The 24,315-nt window shown below is 47.9% G+C and overlaps 1 protein-coding gene across 1 annotated transcript; it reads right to left on the minus strand.

Moving 5' to 3' along the window:
• Window positions 1–12,030: 12,030 nt before the first annotated feature.
• PPM1K (protein phosphatase, Mg2+/Mn2+ dependent 1K) lies at window positions 12,031–22,372 on the minus strand (the record flags this gene model as incomplete). Its single annotated transcript, XM_084266719.1, has 6 exons — window positions 12,031–12,162; window positions 12,628–12,762; window positions 13,182–13,326; window positions 14,273–14,438; window positions 21,613–21,713; window positions 21,933–22,372. The coding sequence occupies 6 exons, from the start codon at window positions 22,370–22,372 to the stop codon at window positions 12,031–12,033; spliced, it is 1,119 nt and encodes a 372-aa protein (XP_084122845.1).
• Between the last annotated feature and the right edge of the window lie 1,943 nt (window positions 22,373–24,315).

The raw sequence follows: 24,315 nt of genomic DNA on the forward strand, positions 1-24,315 counted from the left end.
TGGGGTCCTGGCAAACAGAGACCCCGTCTCCATCGCTCCCGGAACTGAGTGAGAGCGTCGCGCGGCGACCAGGAGGGATTAGAACATTTGTCTGTTTACACTTAAGCTTCTAACTGAGTTTTAAGCACTAAAAGCAAAAAGGGATCAGTGAATCTGTTGGCGATGACGGGAGGTAAACGAGGCTGACGGCCTAATTAAGCAACAAGCGAGGCCCGGGAAGATGTGATTAATAACCACAACCCCTGTAGAACTGTCGACCCCTGAACCTACGTTGACGTGGCTGTTGAGCAAATCCCCCCTTTACCCAAACACCCCCCTGTTCTTGTCTTGGTTTTGTAGAGCTGGTCATCTTTATTGGGGGGGGGGTGCGTGGGGAGGGGGGGAGCGGGAGGGGAAGGCTTTTTAGAAGAGAGTTGTAAATCTGCCTCCTTCTTGGCGAGCGGCTGTGTATATTGTACATAGGTATAACGGCCTTTTTATCTCCATATGAACTTAACTGCCTGTTACATGGGACTTCGGATTAACCACTATACTTCGTGTGGCATCTTTAGCTCATCTATCAATTTAAATACGAATGTTTGAAGGGAAAAACAACCCAAAAAACCCCCAAAAACCCAACTCAAAGGCGGCATTATGCATATTTTTGTTAAAAACCCCTGTCTGTGCATGTCTGTTCGTTCAGTTGCCCGCAGTACCTTCCTTTAAGCAAAGCTCTCTTTCATAGACAGCCCTGGATTTAATTTTTCCTCAAAAAAACCCACCCTTTTTTGAGACTAGATCTTGGAGTATTTTATTCCAGCTGTAAGATAACCCAGGGAAACTCAGTTGTGCACTTGTGTTGCGTTTTATACCAAACTATTTACCACCTCAGTGTTGTTCGTAATTTAACGAGACCTCTTTTCTACATAGAGCTGTGGGGGGGTTGTGTTAATTGCTTCGCCTTCGTTAGCAGCTGATTCATGCAGTGCAAGAACCAGCTTTTTACCTTCCATAGTGGGTAGCAATTGGGCTTCTGTAGAGGTGCTGGATGAATTCCTCTAATTGAACCACTGGTGTCCTGTAGCTCGTTGGCAGAAGAAACCTCTTGGATCAGTAGGCTTTGCTCCAAACCTGGGCTGGTGTTAGTCGTATTGGAGGTGTTTCTGAGAGCTCTTTCCCTCTCAGCACACATGGTGTGTGCTGGAGGACAGCAGTAGATTTCCATTAATGGGCTTTTAGTTTAATTTCCAATATGAATTTAATTGCAGTATTTTTTTACTACGCGTTTATTTTGCACTACACACGGGATGAAGTAGAGACACTGATATAACCACCGGCGTCAGGTGGGCCCACGGATCTGATTTCTGAGGAAGGGTCTGGCTGGTGGGTTCTGGGGTTGGGAGGGGGGGCAGGCAGCCAGCTGGCATTTGGGTTTTGGCTTTTTTTTTTTAACATATGTGTATATATTTTGTAAATGGGAGACAAATGGATCTAGATCTGGGTATATTCACAAAGGATTCTTTAAAGGAGCAGTAAGGGTAACCAAGAGAAGACAGGTGGCCCCACTGCTTTGTTCTGCTGGTGCTTCCTGAACATCTTTGCTCAAGGTGGTGAGATTGTCCTTCACCTGGAATGGTTTGGGCAGACCATTTGGGTAAAACCAGCACCATCATAGAACTGTCAGACCTTCTGCTTCCAGAGCTTCTGGAAGGTTCTTGGCACTGTGGTGGGCACACCTCTCTCCTCTTGATTTGAGCTTCTAGCGGTGAATCATTTCTTAACCCTGACCACTTACTCTTGACCCTGGTACCACATGTTTATGCACTGAAGGTTAAAATACGTATTTTGATACATGTTTGTTTATTATGTATGTGCCGGTCTGTATAATGAGATCTCTTCCTGTGTTGGTCTGTAGGCCAGGTCCCCAGATGAACAGAAAGACTTCTCTAGAGCCCTTGCACCCTGTTGAGTAAATGCAGGTTTGTTGAGATTTCACTGACCCAAATAGATCCTGTGGGATCCAGAGAGTGATGGGTGGCCACGCTGTGAGGTTCCCCCGACTGATTCCTCCCTAAGAACCAGAAGTCGTCCCGGATAAGCGCGTGTGGAGCACCCTAATTGCTGGGTTCAGCTGTTCTCTCTCTACCGTTGCCTTCACCCTTCCCAAAACAATGTGGAACCAGCATAGTTGAGATGACAGGCTTGTGGCCTTAACACTCTGGTTGGAAGAAAAGGCTCTTGGGACAACTCCTTGGAGTCCACAGCATTTTATTCCCCCTGCCTCCTGTTTTTAAATCCCCCCTCAGTTTAGGAAGCAGGCTCTTTCTACCAACTGGAACTTGTACAGCTGTGCAATTAAACCCTAATCAACCTGAGACTGATGATGATAGCACTGACATCACCTAAACACTAAAGCAGAGAGGTGGCACAGAGTACTAACACGGGGTCGTGAAGGTGGCGGGCCCCCGGCGATGCTCGATGGTGTTTGGCTCCATCAGCACTGTGTTGGGGTGTCAGTCTCCACTTCTGCTTTTAGGCAGCGTACTAAAAACCCCAAAAATAAGCAAAGTCATTAATTATCCCTTAGGAATTGTTGTGTAGAGAGGTCAGTCCCACTTTCCATTGGTGCAGACAGATCACCACAACCCTCCGACGCGATTCTTGGCTCGCGCTGTTCCACAAACCCCCTTCTTGCTTGTTAGGAGGTGGGACCCCCCCCCCACAGGCCTGTTCATGTGTCCTCTGGCAGCTGGTGCTGTGGGCAACTGGTTTTGTTCACTTGGGAGCTGGGTTCTTTCCGTTTCTTTCAAGCTTCTGATGCACAGAACTTGCTTTGTTTTCCATTGAGCAGAACTCTACTCACGTACCCTGACATCAGTAGGGCTGTATTCTCTGCAAGTACCTCACGCGTCTCCTCCTGCCTTGTTCTTTGTAGTATACTTACTCATGTACTCCTACCATTCGTACCTAGTGTGCAACTGTAACGTCATGCTTCTGAGAAGGGGGTTGGCTGCCTCCAGCTGACCTTCATCAGTTCAATAGCAAAACACTTTAGATTAAGTTATTTTGCACTTTCTTATGTATAAAATCAGTAGAAACTTCTATTTGCTTTGTATCATTAAAAGACTCCCCTTTTTTTTGTTTTGTTTTGTTCCAGTAAATGAACTGTGTATAAAATATTTATGCAGTTAAAACTGTTTTTAGAAAGTATTTTTAATTTCAGCAAGTTTGGTTACTTGTTGCATGACTATTATTAACACAGCTGACTTTTTGTGTCAGTGCAATGTATATTTTTCTTTTTATTTGTCCTGTTATTAACTTGTAAGCCCTAGTTAAACAGCCATTTCTTTGTACAGCATCAGGAGTAAACCCAAGGTGAGAACTGGCTACGACTGGAGTGTGGAATTTTGTACTATATGGCAGAATCCAATTATCTGGTATTTTTTTTTTGGTGGTTACGTAAAAAGGCCTGACGATTTACTATCTAGTGTGCAATCTGTGATCTCTGAATGTTCATTGTATATTTGTCTCCAATGCAAAAAGGTGTAGAGTAACACGATTACAACAATACATGATTAAATGCAATAGTTCAGGTACTGAAGTATTTTTATTTTCCTTTTATTTTCATTTCAAATAAATACCTGCTGTTTACCACCAAGAAAAGCTGGTTTGCATTTGTTGGAAAGATGCAACATTTGCAGCTGAATAAAGGTTTTTAACATGGGAGAGGTGACTGATGAGTAACACGTTTCTGTACCGTCGCTGGCAGTGAGGTTCTCTCGCTGCTGCTCCTCCTGGTTTTCCTCTCCGAGCGCGATGATGCGGTGTGAGGAGGTGACACCTCTCTGCTCAGTCTTTTTTTTGCCTTAGAAGTGTCATTGTAGAGCCTGATGGCAGCAGAACTGGACGGCGTGGAGAGGAATAGGCTGTGCCAGGGTAGAGCAAGCAGACCCACGAGGAAGGTGTGAGTCGTGCTGGATTAGGACAGAGGAAGAGGAGGAAGTGTCGTAATCAGTTTAAATCATCTCATCCAAGGAGAGAGTGACTGCTAGAGCAGAACTTCCCTGTGTGTGGTGAGAAACAAAGATCCTTGAATATTGAAATACTGATTCTTCAGTCCATTTTTATCCCCTTTTCAAAGCTGGTAACGCTAAAGGACGTGGGGCTTGGTGTTGGCAGTTAATTACGTGCCAACGCTCGTGGGTATCAGGTTTCCTCTAGCTAATCATAGAATCATAGAATTGTAGGGGTTGGAAGGGACCTCAAGGGATCATCGGGTCCAACCCCCCTGCCAAAGCAGCTCCCTAGGACATATCACTCAGATAGGCTGTGGTGACCTTGGCAGCTCAGACCAGTGAAGATTGGAGCCAGCTTTCTAAGCTCAGAGTGTTTTGTGCCATAGGCCGTGTACTACAGACACACAAACACATCGCTGGCAGCAGATCACAGGTGTCTGTCTCTGTCTAGACACAGTGTTGACTCACAGGTGGGGTCAGTGTGCTGCACGAGGAGCAGAGGGCAGGGAGAGCATGGAAACGTGACCGGTGTGTTGGAAGCCAATTCCTGCCCTGTCCTCTGGAGTGACGTGCTGGGCGCGTGGCAGGCCCCAAGGAAGGGAAAGAGGTAAGAAATGATTTTGGAATCCTAGTTCCATTTTTTGGAATGTTTGGAGTGAAATCAGACAGCTGGTGAGCGCAAGGGCAGCATGTTGCAAGTGCACCAGCACAGAGGCAACTCCTGAGACCAGGTATCCCATCAGGCACTGAAACAAACATCCAGGTCTTCCAGCGCATCTGCTGGGTGTATTGGGTGGTCACTGGTCACAGTAAGTGCAGTCGTGTCTGCCACAGCCCCCAGGGTGCTGCCCCCATAGAGAACCCCTGTGCTGCAGGGCGGGCAGGCGCCGATGTGATCTCCTCACTGCCAGCCGGGGGTAGCTCAAATCCAGGTGGTTTTCCAGGTGCTGGGACTTGGGCTGTTCCCAGCAGGACCTTCCCCTGAGGTGGGGGGGATTGCTCCAAGTAATGGCCTCAAGTTGGAGCAGGGGAAGCTCCACACCAATCTGGGGAAGAACTTCTTCCCAGTGAGGGTGAGGGAGCCCTGGGACAGGCTGCCCAGGGGGTGTGGAGTCTCCTCTGGAGAGATTCCAGCCCCGTCTGGACACCGACCTGTGTGACCTGTCCTAAGGACCCTGCTTTGGCAGGGGGTTGGACTCAGTGAGCTCTGGAGGTCCCTTCCAATCCCTGTGATTCTGGGGTTCTCCCTCCCTGCTCCTGGTGCCACTGCTCCGCTGCTGCGCAAGAGCAGAGCCGACCCCTGGGCAGGAGAATTGCGAATGCAGATATCAGTGTTGCGTCTGGGTGCGAGCTCTTGCCCAAGAGCAGTGACAAAACCTCTGTGCCATCAGCCATGACCCCCACCCAGCCCATGCCAGGAGGATGGGGGGTGTTGACACAACCTGCCCTCAGCTCCTGGAAAGCTTCCAGCCCATCCCAAGGGGCTGCTCCTGCCCAGCGAGAGGGAGTAAAGGGAGGTTTGGGTTTAGCTGTAAAAGCGGCAGTGATTGCAACAGGGACCTTGGGGTCACTCCTGCAGGTGAGTAGAGACCTTTGGCTGTTCCTTTCTCCTTATTGTTTCCTTTAGAGAAGCTGAAGAGGCTCGAGTCCAGGCAGAAACCAAAATACACACAAAATATACAGAAAAAGCTGAATTTGCCTCTCTCTGCTGTCACAGAATCACAAGGAAAAAACCTTTAAGATCATTGATTCCAGCTGTCCCTGTCCTGTGCTAAACCATGACCCTAAGTACCTCATCTACCTTAGATCTGTTCTGACCCTGCGCTGGCACAGCTTGAGGACATTCCCCCTCATCCCATCTCCTGTCCCCTGGCTGAAGAGACCATCGCCCACCTCTCTGCACCCTCCTGGCAGGGCAGTGGAGGTGGGGAGAAGGTCTCCCCTCAGCCTCCTCTTCTCCAGGCTCAACACCCCCAGCTCCCTCAGCTGCTCCTCAGAGGATTTGCCCTCCAGCCCCTTCCCCAGCCTGGTTGCCCTTCTCTGTTCTCGCTCCAGGACCTCCATGTCCTTCTTATGCTGAGGAGCCCAGAACTGGACCCAGCACTCGAGGTGCAGCCTCACCAATGCCAAGTACAGGGGCAGAATGACACTACTCACCCTGACACCTAAACAGGATGGGGTGTCCCCCTCCCCCTCCTCAAAACTTCCTATGATTTGTAAGACAGACTTGTTTTACAGTGGGCTGACTTCATGGTGTGCAGAGATTGGTATTTCTTTGCGTATCTGTATCTCTTGGCATGTATTTCTTGCTCTGTGTGTATTTTCCCTGGTGCATATACAGCGTGTACATATTTCTTAGTGCTGTAACATACAAAAGACAATTTGGAGCGTGCGGCCTGGATGTGGCAAAGCCCACAGACGCAGATGGAGCACAGGGATTGAAGGTGCTTTGTGCTGGTTGTCACTGGGTGAACATCTGTAGGCAGAGCCAGGGTAATCAGAAGGTTTTATTTTATGTTGGGGGCTGAGGCCTGGGGCTAATGGGCCGCTCACGACACAGGTGAAGAAGCAGAAGCTTCTCTGGTAGCTTGCAGTGCGGTGGAAGAAGAGAAATCCTTTTGACTCTAGAAGCCATTTCTTTATTAAAACATATTTTAAGCATTCCAGTACAGTTATCTGTTCCACTGTAGCTCTGAGGTGATGAAGATGAACAAACATCGTTGGTTTGGGGTTTTCTTTAAAAAAACAAAAAGGGGTGAAATGGACACTTCTATAAAATGAAGTAGATGAATTACAGACACCGAGTACACTAAACATCAACATCCAACCACAGGAATCATACACAGTCCTAAGGCAAACTACATCATCCATGTATGCAATTGCACTTAAAAGTCCATAGGAAGTGATGACATGTGCTGCTGCCCAAGCACTTGGTATCCCAGGTCGAGAGGATCGGCACCTCTGCGCCGGGAGCAGCAGCTCTGGAGCTCAGAAGTACCCGGGGTGTTGCTGTACCGAACGTTGGGCTTGTTGGGTGAAGGGACCTAGCAGCACCCAGCCTGATTTCTGTAAGAAAAACGAGTACTGAACCAGTTTCACTGGTGCCTGTGCTTTGTGCTTCTCCCTTAGCTGGAAACCCTGACACCTCCGACCGCGGCACACCCACCCGCTGCCGCAGAACCGGTGACCCGACGCCCTGCTCCAGTCACTGGGAACCCTGACCCGATGCCCTGCTCCAGCCACTGGGAACCCTGCGGCCAGTCCAAGCTCCTCACGCTTTTCATCTCCTGAAGGAAGGCTGGTTCCTCTACACACCCCTGTTCTCAACCCTAAACTCTGCTCCATGATTATCCTCCAATCCTGACTGCATGGAGGGCCGCTCCAGTTCCATGGACTGCTGGATCTCATCCCCACCTCATCTCTTACACTGTGCTCACCTGCTCTCCTAAATCAAGGCTGCAAATGATGTTTTTATCAAGTTCTCTCTCTGCAAAGCATGAAACCTGTTTCCAGGCAGTCAAAGGACCGAGCTGGAACTTCAGCTACAGTCTCAACATGTCTCCTAGGAAATCCTCCAGGAACAAGAGGCTGTTTGTGCCTGCTCTATCCTCAGAGGAAGATCAAGTACCTAGCTGGACAGCATTTTGTGCCTCTTGGTACCACAGCCCAACCTCCTGCTGTGCCCGCGCAGTGAGAGGAGACCCTGCTCCAAGGGGAGTGTTCAGGCAAGAAAAGACTCCTACCAGATCTGGTGGAGTTCCAAATCCATCCCTAAAAGGCAGGAAAAGTGCAAATGCCTGTTGCAGTTTGCTCAGTAGGTCACCCTCACTGCTCTGTTTGGTCTGTAATTAACCAAAAATAGGGTTTGTGGGGTTTTTTTGTTAAAATAACAGATGCACAGGAAAGTGAACTAGAGAGCAACCCGAGATGCTGTTCCACTCCAAGTAGGACACCTCTGGTGATCCTTCAGTACCACTAAACCCCTCTAACAGGTGAATGCTGCTGTCATGGTGAGCTGCTCTTTGCCTTTCGAGTTGAAAGGAGCTCTCTGCTTGGCAGGAGCATGTTGCTGATCCCTGGGGTGCAAAGCTGGTGGCTTGCAGAGCTGCTACATCCAGCAGGAGCCTCGCTGACTAGATGGGATCGCCCACCAGGTACAGCTTGACCGCAGCAGAGCAGCACCTGGCTCTGCAGGACAGCCCTCTGCCAAGAGGTTTGCTGGCCGGGCGTTACCGCAGCCGGACCCCACTACGACTCAACCGCTCTGGCTTTCCCCAGCGTGACTTTACCCCACCGACTTCCCAGCGCCCCACACCTACGTGTTACCCCACACCTGACCCTGTTGGCAAAGCTTGTGCTGCCCACATACTGCTGGTGTCAAAACAGCCCCAAACCCAAACCACTGCACAGGCAGGGGCTTGTTCTAATGACTCTGCAGCGAGAAGCGCGACACGGTGAGAAACCCGTCACCCAGGAAACGGCAGGTTCTCCCCGACATCTTGGGGTGACCCAAGGTGTAGCTGTCACTAAGTCTCGGGGGAGTTCGCTGTCTCTGCAGAGGCAGCAGCAGTGTTGTGGCTCAGGGCAGAGAGCAGAGGTCCTGGTAAGGGAGTGTTCCCACAGAGAGCTGTGCTTTTCAAGCTGGCACTCCTGTGTGCAGCACAAGGTAAGGTATCCACACAAAGCAGTGTGAGGGCACCGCTGGCCCTGCTGCAAGGAGGAACGGGTAGGCAACTGTGCCAAGCATTTCATCCTCATCAGTAGCTCATTTACTTCAGGATGAGATGCAGAAACTACAGTGACCAGGCAGGGAATCACCTGTGTGTAAGAAAGGCAGCTCTGTCACCTGTCAGTGACTGATTTGCTTTTGCTTGGAGCAAATCGGCTCCTGTCTTAGTTGTACGTAAGTGCAGATTTACTCCTGACATCTGCCAGCAGCAACACAAAGCACCTGGTAACTACTGGTAAATTTTCAGCCTCAGTACAGCTGAGTGGTTCCAATGCTGACCCACCCTGCATGCTGAATCCCTTCTCCCACCCGTGCTCAGGCACGGCATTGCCGTATCCGGAGGCAGCCCTTGGCTGTGTGATGTGGTTAGTCCTGCTCAGAGCAGGAGGCCAGGCCAGGAGACACCCCAAAGCCCCTTCTGATCAAAGTTCTCCTGTGATTGTGTAAAGACAGTCACAGCAGCTGCCAGCACGTCTGCATCTCATCATCAGATCTGTTTCGCAAAGCTTCCCCGTGGCCTTTCAACGTATGCCAGAAGTTATGGATGGATCCTTCCTCTGAGAGGATGCCTACTCTGTTAGAAGAAATAAACCCCCAACCACTTCAGTTCTCCATGAAATCAAGCAACCAGATAGGGCTAAAGCAACACAACCTTCCCCAAAGCCTCTTCTGAGAAGAAAAAGCATCATTTGGTGTTACACCTGGGTCAATGTTTAGAAGGGTCATCGCGCCTCAGTCACAGTGTTCCTCACGAGCAGCTTGTGCTCAGTACCACAGCTTTAGCTTGGCAAGAAGCCGGCACTGCTCACATAAAAATCAATGTGAGCTCGTCACAAACACCCCCCAGGGCCTTTGATCTCTTCTGTGTGGATAGATGGACAGCTGGCCAAACAGAAATGAGCAGCAGTTGGAACAGGATGGTGTGGATGGAGCTGGTCCAAACAGCCGCAGCGCTGCTCAAGCCTGTCTGACACTTGATACCAAACCACCAGCCCCCCCAGCAAATCCCTCTCCAGAGCCTGGAACCCTTCCCAAGCCCTTTCCAAACCCTCCCATGCCCACAGCAGGCTGTGTTAACCCTTCACTGGGAGCTGCCAGCCCTGCTGTGTCACTTTGGCGGGAGGAAGGCCTTCAGCTGTTCCTGCTGCAGCGCGCACCAGTCCTGACCGCCTTCCCGGACCGCTCTGCTGCGTGTGAGCTCTGCTCAAGCACTTGGCAGAGACTGCATTTCGGGGGGGGGTCTTTGAACTTGCCACAGACTGGGAACCTGCTCTTGCTGGCAATAACTGAACGTGCCCTTCTGTCTCAGGTATGCGTGGCCGAGCCCAGGACCGCAACCAGCAAACGTTCTGACCTCAGCTGAGGACCAAACTCCAGCCCTGGGATCTCTCTGGGGTGAGTGAGGGGATTATTAGGGCTGTAAACCTGTGATGCACTTGTTACAGGATCGGGGTGACAGCATCCAGTACAACAGGGATTCACACCTACCGACTCACAAGCTCTTTGTACCTCGGAATCCAACACACGCATTAGGCACGCCAGGAAAGACGCCAAGTGATGGGACAGCCTGGTCTCTAAACACCTAACCCATAACCCTGTGCTCTGCTGGGTGCTGCCTGGGTGACAGCCTGGTCTCTAAATGCCTAACCCATAACCCTGTGCTCTGCTGGGTGCTGCCTGGCCTTCGCCTGGAGGCAGGGAAGAACATGTGGAATGACTCCTGAAGGTGTGACCCCAGGCTAAAAGTACTGAAGATCCTACTTCACCCTGGGAATCAGGCCAGGCATCTCAAGTAATTTTCCTTATCCCAAAGGTGATTTAGTATCAAACAACTTCTCTTTCCCTCTTCTGTTTTTACAATTGTGCTGTTGGGAACATCTGTAGAAGAGAACTACTGTGGCATAAGCCTGAGAAGAACCCAATTCTTCTTTGCCCGTGTTTCGTGATAATGAGGTGACTGGGATGCCATAGGAGCTGTGCATTAGCTGTGGAGCAGAGGAAGGAAGAAGTCTGAAAGAGGCACAACAGGACAGATCTTCACCTCCTGCCCACCCATCATGTGTAGTCTGTGTCACAGCAGCGATACAAGACAGCTGGGAGCTCTGGCCCTTCCAGAAAGGGAAGTGGAAACGCTTCCTTTAAGTATAAAACTACCTTCTGGTGCCAGAGTATCTGAAACCTACTAGAAACAATACTCAAAACTTACAAGAATTGCCTTCCATCACTATAACACTCTCTCCTTTCTCCAGCTTGCTTGCTTGGGGCATTTCACAGCTCTCTGGATACCATGAAGAGATACAGGAGATCACAACTGAAAGAAACCTTCAGTGAAAGAAAAATCTGTGGACATTTACGAAGAAATAAACGCTTGTCTTACACATCAAAATAATCTTGATTAGTAAACTCTGAAATTAGCTGGTTTGTTTTTTAAAAAAACAACAAAAAAGAAATTCAAGTTGATGACAGTCTCTGAGGATCAAACATGCAGCTTTGTTCCTCCTCTGTGCTCCTGTCAGGCACTGGCACACCAAAGAGAAGACTGTGCAAGGGGCTGCTGCGTGGTCCACGGAGACCATACAGGCTTTGGACCCAGTGGAGAAACGTTCCCATCTGTCTAACAGCACGTGGCTCCAGCCTGCTCAGTCTCCTTGGAGTTAGACAATCACAGATGATGGTGGCGAGGACGGAACGCCCTGCAGAGCAGCACTGTCTCAGGGAGCCGTTCAGCCACGCCGAACGCCACTGGCATCAAAGCCCAACCACTTCTGCAGCTTCTCCCTTGTTATTTGGCTGCTTCTCCCTGAAGCACAGGAGAGGTTTGGGTAGCTGCACAGCAGAGGAAGACAACGAACCCGCTTTTCATCTAAGAACACTGTGCGCTTGTTCCCCCGTGTACTGACGTACAGAGAAGCCAGCACGTGGCTCAGAGACTCAGCCTCCCACGGCTGCCAGGTAACTAAGGGTCCTGGGTAAAACAAGTAGGTATGAAACAATGGTGCAACACCTCCAGCCTTAGGTGAAAGCCCAGAGCCTCATCTATGTCAACCAAGTGATGTGCAGAGCTGCTGGGGCTACAAACCCAATGAAATAGCTGCCTCAATGCCGACTGGAATAAATAAACGCAGCAAAATGCGATCAGCCATAAGCAACAACTGGGCGTTACGCACCGAGGGAACGGTGGCATCTTCTGTAACACTGGGGACAGAGGAGATGGGCAAGACACTGAGTCAACCTATGAACAGATGGATGTGTTCTGCAGCAGGCTTTGTCCAGGTTATGGCAGGAACTGGTAGCTGTGGCAGGTCTTCATGCCCACCTCCCGCTCGAAGCAAAACTGCGGCTGAAGGAGAAGTTGATCTCACCAGTTTTGTACTTGCCCCAGGCTCCAAAGGGCACTATGACAACTGTGCTGTTGTCTTCAGTGCCAAACTGCATTGCCTGAGAGAAGAAACAAATCATCAGCATCAGCATCTTGCTCAGAAAAGGAAACAAGCATCTGGCCCGCACAGGACAGTATGGCCTGAGGCCTGAGATGTCCTTGCCCCCTCCCAGCTCTGATGCTACATTCTGGGGTGCCCTAGAGCTTTCTGTAGAGTATGGCACCATCCAGAATCCTGGTAAGAAACTGGATGCTTCTGTCTATGCTGATGATTTATTCAGCTCAGGAATGAACCGCAGTGACACTCCCACACAGTTCAGTGGGCTGTGAGCTACTCAAGTTAATTGGAATGATGCCTGGCATGGGTGTGGCAAGACCCAGGGTAAGGACAAGGCCAGCTGGTGGGACTAGTGAATGTCTCAACCACAGCTCAATTTGCTGAAACGTGTGGTTGAAGGCTTACTGGTTGGGGTTTTTTAAAACCAGTAAGAAGCATCTGGTGCCAAGAGCAGCCCTGGCATTACCTGCTCAGTAACAACGTGGGCAGCTTCGGCAGGATCGTGGCACTGGTTAATGAAGTCGCAGATCTCCTGGCTGTTCACCATGAAGTTAATACCGTCTGTAGTAAGGACCAGGAAGCCGTCATCTGCGTGATGCAGCTGCAGGAAAGACACACAGGATGCACATCAGTGGAGCCAGCCTTGCAAGACAAAGTGCCTTTGTTTTTTTTACTCTGGTATAGAGCACTTTTCTTTAGGGGGGTGCTGTGTGCTCTCCCACTTTCTATACAAGGACTAATTGGAATCCCCAAACTGCCGTCTGCCCCTTGAATCCCCAGGACCATCCATCAGCCACCCCCGCTGTGTGCTCGGTACTGGAGGACAGCGTCTTAAGGTGCTTCCAGTTCTTTTCTGTCCTGTTCATCTGAAATGACTTAATTAGAATTGGTTTCTAGTTATTTCCCAGAAGTAAAAATCAGCCACTGGGCTTCAGGTGGGCATGTGTCACGTGGGCACAGCCACCTATGGTGCCCCTCAGTCCGCCCGTGGCTGTCCCTGCTACCCAGCCCCTCTTTTACCTGAACCCTTTTTGTTTCTGGCTGGGCTATCACACCACTGTTTTTAAGATCCAAATCTCCTATGCTTCGCGTCATTGCAAGTCTACCATTCACATGAGGTTGTCCCAAACTGTTCCAGGCAACGAAGCCACCGCACTTCCTTATCCTGTCCAGAGGCACAAAAGAGGAAAAAATAAAAATTCAGTATGAGTTAGTGCTTCCCAGCCTTACCCTGCCTCTGCCTGCAGTGTCTGTCACTAGCTACTCATATGGAATGGGGTATGGAGGACCTGAGCTGCAAGACTGAGGGTTGACATCTCCCCTATTGAGGAAAGGCTGAGTGAGCTGGGGCTGTTCAGCCTAGAGAAAAGAAGACTAAGTGGGGACCTTATTAGTGTTTATAAATATCTTAAGTATGGGATGCAGGGGCAAGTGCCCAGCCCCTTTTCAGTGCTCTGTGGGGACAGGACAAGAGGCGATGGCTGCAAGTTGGAGCACAGGAAGTTCCACACCTATATGCAGAAGAACCTTTACACAGTGAGGGTGAGGGAGCCCTGGGACAGGCTGCCCAGGGGGTGTGGAGTCTCCTTCTCTGGAGAGATTCCAGCCCCGTCTGGACGCCGACCTGTGTGACCTGTCCTAGGGACCCTGCTTTGGCAGGGGGTTGGACCCCATGGGCTCTGGGGGTCCCTTCCAACCCCTACAAGTCTGTGATTCTGTGACTCTTGGTTTTTGAAGGGCTCCACAGAAGGGATGTGGTTTGGCAGGCCGAGTCCTGCCCTGGAAACCACAGTGCATTTCTTCAGGTCTTGTCTCTAGCTTGGCAGTCTTGGACACATCTGAACTGTGTGGTCACGGCTCTGTACGAGTTCCCAGCTGTGCTGCTCCTACTGCTGAGACAGTTTATGCTCATGCCAGCTTTTCCACATCCCCAGTTCTCTAAATACCAAATGAATTAACTGGAGCTGTGCCACTTTCTGCCAGCTCAGAGGTGGTCTCAGGGCATTATGTTCAACTCTCTGTTCTCTTCCGGGCCCAACCCAGCAGCAGAACACAAGTACATCCTGACCGAGGCCGTTCCCTGGGAAGCCACATCATCAGTGGACAGGTACCTTTCCTTCTCCTCCTTTCTTTCTGGAGTATGATCAATGGTGAGCTTCATGGCCTTTCCCTTCCGACACAGCAGAGCACGACTGTCTCCCACACTTGCCACAACCAGCTCTATACCATCCCGGAGCAGAGCCACTGTTGCAGTGGTCCCAGAGTTCATCAGAGTGGCTAAAAATGTTATATCAAAGAGAGAGAGGTTTTAGCACTGCCTCAAAGCAGGGGATTGTTTATAACAGCAACAGTCTCAATTGGTAAAATGATGACAAATTGTGTTCTATACTATCAGTAACTGCTTTTAAGTTTAAGCTAGATCTATGTATTTTAAAAAAATACAGTAAATATGCATGCATGTAGGACTTGGGAGAGGGAGGAAGAGGAAAGGCTAAGTATTTCTGTGCATCAACATGGCTCCATGCAAAGAGGGCAAGTGGAATAAAAGCAGTACAAGGTACAGGGGCTTCCTCTCAGCTCGTAGGATGTAGTTTTCCTGTCCCAGCAGCTCATGTCACAGGGTTACTCTCCTTATCCCCAGGCACAGTCACTGCAGGGGTAGCCCACCATAAAGCCCATGGCCTTTCCCTTATGTTGGGTGGCAGCCAACTGAGTAATATGGAGTTCACCAGAAGAAAAACACTAAATCGCTCCTTTAGCCCAGTCTGTGGGGTCCTCCCGCTGCTGTCAGAGTTGTTACAGTCTCCCTCTGCTTCCCCCAGCCTTGCCCAGAGACAAAGACAGAGGGTGCAGCCAGCAAGCTGCTGGTTTTGCCCAGAAAGGGACACTGCTGTGTTTGAAGCCCAGCAACTTGGCAGAGGTCTGGGTGCAAAGGCAAAGCTGGGCTCTGCCTCACCTCTGCACGCCGTGCAGTCAGCCAGGCTCTGGGCAACCTGCCCTGGGCAGCGCTGGGATCACTTGACAGGGGTGTAGAGTGACTGCCCAGAGGGCACAGCAGAGCCCTGGCTGCAGGGGGGGGTAAGGGAGTACCCTGAGCTGCCTGACTGCCCAGGGACCTGCATTAACTGCTCCAAGTAAATTTAAGGACATCTCATTTCAATTTCTACAGTGCTCTGGTGGTGGGGGGGGGGGGGGGGGGCAGAAGCACTTGAAAAGGAGAAATGAGAATCTGCTGGTTTCAGCAAAGATCTGCAGTTTTAGCTGTGACAAAGGAAGAACTGTCCAGCTTTCCTCTTTTGTTTGCTTTATGAAAGGAGCAATCCCATTTTGCAGTTAGAAGCCTCTCTTCCCATAAACTAGGCAAAGTTTAACCCAATGAGAGGCATGAGGAAAGCAGTAACTCCTGTGACTTGAGCTGTTACAGTAAAACAGTGGGCCCAGGACAAGGCATTTACATTCACAGCCAATGCAAATCCCCTTGAAAGGTCCTCTGTAGGTCCCTTGCCTCCTGGGATTTTCCAGTCTTCCCAGGTTTTAAAAGCAAGCAAATACAAGAGGGGGTTGGGGCTAACTTAGGAATGGCAGTCCCAAATTCTGTTCCTGTTTTCACATGACTAACAGTTAAATACATTGCTGCTTGGTGTGCTCCCACCTCTGGCCCTGCAGCCCTGACCCCAGGGAGGAGGGATGGATCCAAGGATGGAGTGGTTGCACTGGAGGAATGCCCCATCTCAGCAAGCTGCATGCACACAGCATGACCCCCCTATGTACTATGGAAACCAAAATGCTCTGGGATCTTGGTGACCTCTCCCCAGCCCTGCAAGTTCTTGGTACGCCGTGAGTAAAGGGGGTTAGGAGTAAACTGAGATGCTCACAGCCCTGAAAGATGCATCGAGCCTTGTTGTGCAGCAAAAGCAGTGGTGAATCCAAACAAACTCACAAAACGGTCTAAACTAAGCTTGTGTTATCATTTAAAACAGGTATTGTTACTGCAGACAGGACTTGGTTGAGAGATGAGCTTAAGGAACATGTCAACTGTGAAGAGCAACCACAGTGACTTAGGCCAAATCTTGGACTGTGTTACAGCTGCTGTGCAGGCTACAGTGTGCAAAGCTGTTGGGATGCCAGTAGCTTCTGACTGCTCAGGTAAGCACTGGCATCCTGGCTCTGCTTTGAAGCAAGGACTAGTCCAGTGTGGGCTCACTCTGAGGCACGTTATGGAAGGAGGATGCTAGAAGTACCAGTGCAATTAGAAATTTTAGTAGGACCAGTAAAATACCTGTTTTAGCCAACAGTTAAAGAGAGTTTAAATGAAGAACCTAAGTAAAACTACCTTTTTATTTCACAGAAAACACACTTTATTTAGATGTTAAAATTAATGCAGAACTGCCACTACTCTCCCATTTCATTCCTTGGTTTTGGAACTGTGCTGATAAACATAGACAGCTTCTGACAACTTTAAGATCCATCTTTGATTTGGACATTCAGGTGAACCTGCATCTTCCAAGTGCCAACTCTCAAAGCCAAAGGAACCACTACTGTGAAATCAAGGGATGGTATAAAGCACAAGTCAAGTTATTGTCCAGACTTGTGGTGATGCTCATAGGGACTTGAGCTTTATATATATAATTTATTAGTTAAACAGCACCCCTAGAAAAATAAATGTTGCTCACGCTCTCTTCCTGGGATCTCCTGGGTTGGGGTGCAAGAACACAGATGTAACCAGACTACTCACATTATGTGGTTTCCAGCACAGCTCAAAAACCCTGGGAATGATGATGGGATAACATTTGTAATGCTTTATTACAACTGCTGCTAGGTTATTTAATATCAGAATACGCTGCATCAGCAGATGTATTGGTTTTAACAACTAAAGAGTTTCTTTTCCTAACAATATCACTATAAAACTAAGATCTTTCAATAGGTTCTTAACACTCACTGGACAACTTTTACTGCAAGTCATCTCAACTAATGTGACAAAGAGGATGTGGGAACCTTCCAGTAGTCCAGGCTAGGAACCGCTGGACTCCTTCACCTGGGACAAAATTAAGCAGATCTCTCTTTCCACTGAAGCCCAGCATATAGTGTCCAGGGCCTCCAGTTCTAGAGCTGCTGACCAGGTACAGTGTCTGCCACAAATAACACGCACACAGAGGCAAATAGGAAATTCACCCAGGGACTTTTGTTCAAACAAAATAAACCTGCAACACTGGAGATGAAAGAGTAAGGGCTGCAGAACAGGGGGATTCACTGCATGGGCTCCTGCAGGTCATACAGGAAGTACCTGGAGGCTTATGCATGCCACAGGTAAAGCTGGTATTTCTGGGGACCTGCCACCATTTTCAACTTCTTGCTGGAAATAAAAGCCACAATCTTTGCTTTCTTTTCTTTTCTGTGGAGGTAAATAACCAACCAAGGGCTGTTATCAATGCTAGTGGGCCAGCTGTCTCATACATGGCATGAGCAGCCACTCTGAAGAACATCTTCAGCACAGAACATGGCCCAATCTCCTTCCTCAGGTTGACTTTAGTTAATATATATTTATATATAACACAAAAAATGGGGAGTTTGAACCAGTGCCAAAAGTCTTCTTAAAGGCACTGAATCGTCTGTGAATTGTTCCTCTGGGAAAATAAGCCAAATAAATACCCCTTTCATACTGTAATTAGAATCTTCTGCCTTGATTAGGCAATAATCGTGGCCCTTGGGTAAAAAGGCTGCCTTTGTATTGTTGATGGATTAATGAAATATTTAATGAGCCATTTCTGCAGCTCTCCCTTTTCCTCAGTGTTGCAGGTTAACATATTCAAAGAAATAAAAACCATATGTTTGACTGGTAACTTAAAAAAGCAACCCCAAACCCCACTACTTGGAAAAATCTAGTTATTTTTCATTAATTTTTACTGTTTGCTCAGCACAATTAGATTCCAGAAGTGCCTTTCAAAGACAGATACATCAGTTAATACGTGGCTATGTTTTAATAAGCTGGCTATTCCAGAAGTGAGCAGCCAATGTGATTGGAGTTGGATGCACTGACTTGGAGGTCGATGGAAAGAGTCCCTGTTGTTTTATCTCAGTCATGGAATGCAGCAGCAGAACCCTGTAAGGCTGCAGGAGGCCAGGAGAGGGTTTGTCCTGCATTTCTCCAGAGATATGCTCAAATTTCCTCAAGCACATGACTCACTTCCTATTTCTGTCCTTGCTGAGCAAGGCTCTTCAGACTTTACTTTGCAGTTTTTTTATGGCTGGTCAAAAATACCATAAAATTCTGTCAATCTGTGTTATCAGTTGTCCTGGGGATTGTGAGAGATTTGCTGGATGTGAAGTTCCTTTACTGCATCCTGTACTTAAGTTGAGCAGTGATTTAGAAGTGGCTGGGTGTATTTAAATGGATGGAAGTGAATGAAACTGCCTTTCTGAAGTGGTATCAAAGACCATGTTTCAGGGCCCAGGCATATCTCTAAGCTGTTAATCATTAGTAAGGATTTAACTGGAGGACAGATTGTGCCACACCTGCAACAGCAAGTTTCTTATGCTGCTGTGTGAAAAAACAGGTACAGATGACTGTCAGAGGGGATACTGGACCAGTCTCCAACGGGCCAGTACAGCTCTCCAAAAGCACTAGTGACCTGCATGCCAGACACAGCAGCACTGCCTGTGTCACATGCAGAAACCTTTAATTTTTTGTCAAAAGCTCACAGAAACTATTACACTACCTTATTTTCCATTTATAATTTCAGCTATTCTGTAATTGTAAAGTGACCTACAGAGGGCTGTGACCTTGAAGACATAGCTAAGCACTCCAGTAAGGCACGTCACTAGCCCTGCTAAATTTATGCTGCTCATTATATGAGGGTTTTACCCATTCTATAGTACTACAAACAATGGATCCAACAATATCCCTGTGATTCTGGCTACAGGCATTTGTCCCAGGACTTGTATTCCTTCACACACCCTGGCACACACTTTCAAAGCTGGATGTGTGTTAGCAAAGACCTGGACACCCTGAACAAGCAGATATAGTGAAAGGACTGAACCCTGGCAGGCTCCTCTAATGGAAGAAGACTAAGCTGTTACTCTCTGCTTCATCAGCCATGGCCAGGTTTCAAAAGGAGGTCAGTCTTGGGGAGCCTCCAGCATATCCCAGTTAGCCAGTGTTACACAACCATCTTCCAGACACTTCAGCAAGAGTCTTGGCTGTCACATCTAGAATAGCCACAGTTAATCAGAAATGTTGCTGGCAAACTGAAGCAGTTTGGAAGGAAGCTTCTACCAAGGATACACATCGACATTTTATAGAGCTTAAAACAGCAGCAACAACAACAAATATCCACACCAAGCAGGCAACATGGTTTTGAATGATTTTAAAACAACAGCTATGCAAGAAGTTGAATTTGCTCAGAAACCTGTGCTTGCCTTTGCCCCCTGTCACCCCACTCTTTGCCTTTGTTTTTTGGCTGGGCAACCTGTCAAGAGCACCAGCTGCTTTTAGATCCCACTGGTTCCTGCAAGAGCTGCTCAGCCTACCTCAGAAACACTGAGTGCTTAGCATACACCCACCCCTGTGGGTGTCTGACCAGGCTTTTGCCCTCTATTTTTACTTGACCTCAAGCTCTTTTTAATGAAGAGGGTCTGTCCAGTATCTTGGTAACTGTCAGGTAAATTTGCTGGCATTTGCACTGTATTTCATTATGCAGCACCAGTTAGTTGAATGATATGAAAAAAAGAGAGTCCTATAAGCAGTTCCAGAATGTTCTGCTTGCTGCACAGCTTGTCTGTCAAATGCTGTTGTCACCCAGCTCCCTAAGTCTCATTTACACAGTGCTATAATGAGGAGCTGCTTTCAGAACAACAGAGTAACACACCAAGTACAGTTCCCAACCCTCTGACACTTAACAGAGGTCACTTCAATGACACAAGCCAAGAGAAAAGGAAAGGTCCTGATCCAAGAGAGCACAGCAGGCTGCATCCCAACACTTTCTTTAATTTGGGATTTTAATAGAACACATTTGCAAGGGGGATTTTGGATAAAAAGCTCATCTGCTCTATTGATTTGTCTCTAATGAGCTCAGTTAAAACTCACCCCATGGGTCAAAAGCAACTTGTATTTTTTACATCATCTTTTTAAAAAAGGATTTCAATTTAAAAAAGAAGTAAAATGGATATAATAGAGAAATGAACTTTATACTTGAATGAACTTTATACTTCCCCTTTTTTAAAGGGCTGTATTAGAACTTAAGACCTTTTTTCCCTGCTGTCACTGATATCTTAGCTTGTACCAGCAAAGAGGAAAGGTGTGTGTCCCTCACAGTACTGCAACAGCCATCCTCCCTGTCCTGCCAGGAAATGTCTGAATCTACCCAGATTCAGTGGGGTAGCAGTTGAAGTGCAGTCAGCCACTCTGCTGCTTGACTGTGTTCATCCCTTGCTTAAGAAAAGTAGCTTAAGAACACAGCATCCCTTCAGGCCCCAGAGGGCCTGTCAGATTTCAAGTCTTTCTAGGAGAGAAAACTTGCAGAGTTTCTGTTCTGAAACAGCCTCAGTCATTCTGCCAGTACCAGCACTGGGACAGGCATTTTTATGGGTTTGTTGGGGGTTTTTATTGGGATTTGGGTGTTTTTTTTAAGAGTGGCTAAACTGACTCTTAAAATTGTATCTCATGGCTGGAGAAACCATGTGACAGAACTGGATGGGGACCTCCATCTCCCTTCCCAAGTTACTCTCTACAAGCTCCAGTTGCTGGAAGTGGAACCTCAGGTGCACTTAGCCTCTAAACAAGTACAGAACGTAATTAACAGCCAGGATTAAGGAGTCTAAAAGGGCTGGTGCCAGCTTTACCACAGCCAACCTTGTTTTCTTCTTCCCTGATTTTTTTTTCCCCTTTTAACACTCAGCAACTCCTGTGACTGTGCAGAAGCAACATCAATTGTATTAATTTTGGCTTATGTTCCTCCTCAGTACAGCACCCAAGTTAAAGAAAGGGAACTCTCACAATGTTCCTTTTAACCCAGCTTTAAATAACAGCTTTAAGAAAACAAACACAAAAAAAAACCCCAAGCAAAAATACAAAAAGCCAAACACCAAAAAACCCCAACAAAAAACTCCCAAAACAACCAAACCTCTTCTCCAGGTTTCTTGCACAGTAAAATTATGATCCTTGCAAATCTAATTCACTCTTTGCTAACCTGACAAACACTTTCCTTGACAAAATTACATTAAGATCAAGTCACTGAGAATTATGCTAACATTCAGATTAATAACTCCCCCAGTAAATTTCATTTAGACTTCTCATTTTAAGGAGGTAAAGCACAATAGTTTCATTTGCAGAAAGTGATCAAAGCAAAATCCTGTGTTACATAAAACTGCTTTCAAGCATTTTTCTGGACATTATGCTACAGAACTGGTGAGCAAAATTCTTCATACCCATATGAATGGAATTATTTTTACCTACCATCAGCAGACAGGTGAGCATGCCTTTCATATGCTTTGTTTATTTCTAGAAAGGCATTGATCAAAACATCTTCCAAGTTCTCATCCTGAGCAAGAAATTCTCTGGAAACAAGCAACCAAACAAAAAGATTAAACTTTTTTTTCCAGGAAATAAGCATCTGAACAATCTCTTCCTTACCTCCTCCATGCATGCACTGAATAATGCTGGACTGGGCTAGGTGGACTATGAAACCTCGGAGGATGAGTGACCATCTGTGACCCACCAGTCCCCTTTCAGTCCTAAGGGTGGAATCTGTGTTGTAATTCACTTGACACACTTACTTGATATATTTTTCCATGTACTTATCACAGAAGTCAGCTGCTGCCGCCCCACCATGTCCATCATAGACTGCGAAGTACAGGACATCCTCCGTCAGCTGCGCGTAATCAAACCTGTCTTCGTTTTCCTTGCGCTTCCCGATGTGGCTTGCGCAGCCCACGTTGGCCAGGCTGACTTTTGGAATGGGCTTCCCATACTTTATGCTTGGTGGGAGGAGAATAGGTTCATCGATGCGATTGTCCCAGATGCCGAAAGTGTCCCACGTGGTGGGTCGGCCGCTCCCATCGGGATCGAAGCGGGAAGGCCGGCGCTGGGAGGTGGAGCTGTAGCGGGGGGCTGCGGGACGCTTCTCCTCTTGCAGGAGGCGGGATGTCAGCCCAGCTCTCCTCCTGACTTGATGCCCTCCGCTTCGTACCAAGCTAATTAAAGTAGCTGTTGACATAACTTGTCTTCCAGGAGATTTGTAGGAATAAAAGGTGGGGAATGCAAGACAGGCAGCTGCTGGAATGTCTTCGGGAACAAAGAGGAGAAAGCTGATCAGGAAACAAGAAGCACAGGAAGGGGAATTTTCAGTTACATCATTCAGGAAACAATGTCACCCTCAGGCCCGCTCATCACGCACAGCACAGCGCTGCCCAGAAGCTATAGAGGGATCTGCATGACTCACTGAGAAACAATCCTACGCAGAGCAGCCCACACAGAACAGGGAGCACTGCGGATAGGTGGAGGTAAGGCATTTCTGCCAGCCACCTGCATAACGATATCTTGAGTTTACATGGGTTGCAGAGGTGGTGATGGGGCAAAGGAGAGTGATAATGACTTTGCTCCCTGTCAGCTAAAACATGAGCATGTGAAAACAGGAGGTGAGGTAGTGAAAACGAGCTCCTCCTGCATGCTCTTCAAACTGCTGCAGCGTCGGCACCGTGGCTCCTTGGGGAAAGGGTGGGAGAAAGGTATTTGCTTAGATTGCTACATGATATTCAGTTCAGTTACATCTATTGAGGGCTTGAATGATACTTTTTAACACAGACCTGTGAAGCGAATAGTGATTTTCTATCTAGGAACAACCACATGGACACACACAATCGCACATACAAATTCCTCCCCCCCCCCCCCCAAAAAAAAAAACCCTTGTAGCTCTTTACTGTTTTGTCTGTCACAAAGTTCTCTGCAACCTAACCCTGAATTGGCCTCCCTTAGCTAACACAGGCAAGCAAGGTCTTCTAAAGGCCTCTCAGATCTCTTTTCCAGCCCAGATAGATAAATGAAACGCACCAGTTGGCACAGCACAGATAAAGATTCACTAATGATGATTCATCTAGCGTGCTGAAAAATGTAGAAAGACTGGCTTATTTAACTCTTTGTAGGGCAACTTGATAGAAGTCCAACAGCCTGGGATGCAGCTGGTAGAAAGTCCATGTCGTTACACCAGAGGTGTCTGAACTGGACCATCAGATCACTGGAACCAACCACACTGAATTCTGAGTGAGTGATTTCTAACTTAAGAGCTCAAAGCTTGCTGAGAGCGAAGTTGTGAGTGAGAGGTATTACACGCCATAGGAAGGGAATGAAAAGCATGCGGGCTCACAGTGAATGTCAAAAAAGCTCCACCCCAAAACCAGGCAGCAGGGTGTTCTGACATAACCAAGCAGCAAAGAGCAACTCATGTACCCCAGAGACACTAATTCTGGGCTGGAGTGCCTGGCTGTTGTACTTTCCCCATGCCAATTGAAGTTGCATCTGTAGACTTGAAGTATTTGTTAAAACTACTGGGTTTTTTTTTTTTTTAATTCCTAGATGAGATCTGGGTGTTTGCAAAACCACACACTCAAAGGTAACTGGTGCTTTGGTATAAAATAGCTGTGATGTGAGTTTTCTGGAAGCCTCCATTAAACCTGTCATTTGCAGCTCAAAGCACGCTGCTTCAGTTGCTCTTAGTTTACCTTTCATACAACCTTTAGATGAAGAAAGGTTTCTTTACTTAGCACTTAAAGGGTTAACCATCAACCTGATACAATGCAAACAGTGCTGGGAATAATGGTCCTTGAATCAGACCAGCATGGGTTAAGCCACCAGGTGAGTGGAGCTGATCACCTGGAATTTTAAGATTTCCTGGGTTTTTTTGCAGGGTGCTGGCATCACCACATCCTTATTTCGGTGCACTGACAGGTACTGAAGAAGTGATTTAAACCTTCTTGTGTTGCTTTTTTCTTTTCTGCTACCCTTGCCTCCCAACAACAGTTTGTTAACTTCCTTCTGAGAAACACAGCACAACCAAATGGAAAGCCTGCCAATTAACAAAAGCCACACTCAGTCTAGCTTCTGTCAGCTTGAAAGGAGAACATGCAATGCTAGCTATACTTAGATATCCCATCACCCACAGCA

Source organism: Gallinula chloropus, assembly GCF_964237585.1.
Source record: "Gallinula chloropus genome assembly, chromosome: 7".
NCBI lineage: Eukaryota > Metazoa > Chordata > Aves > Gruiformes > Rallidae > Gallinula > Gallinula chloropus.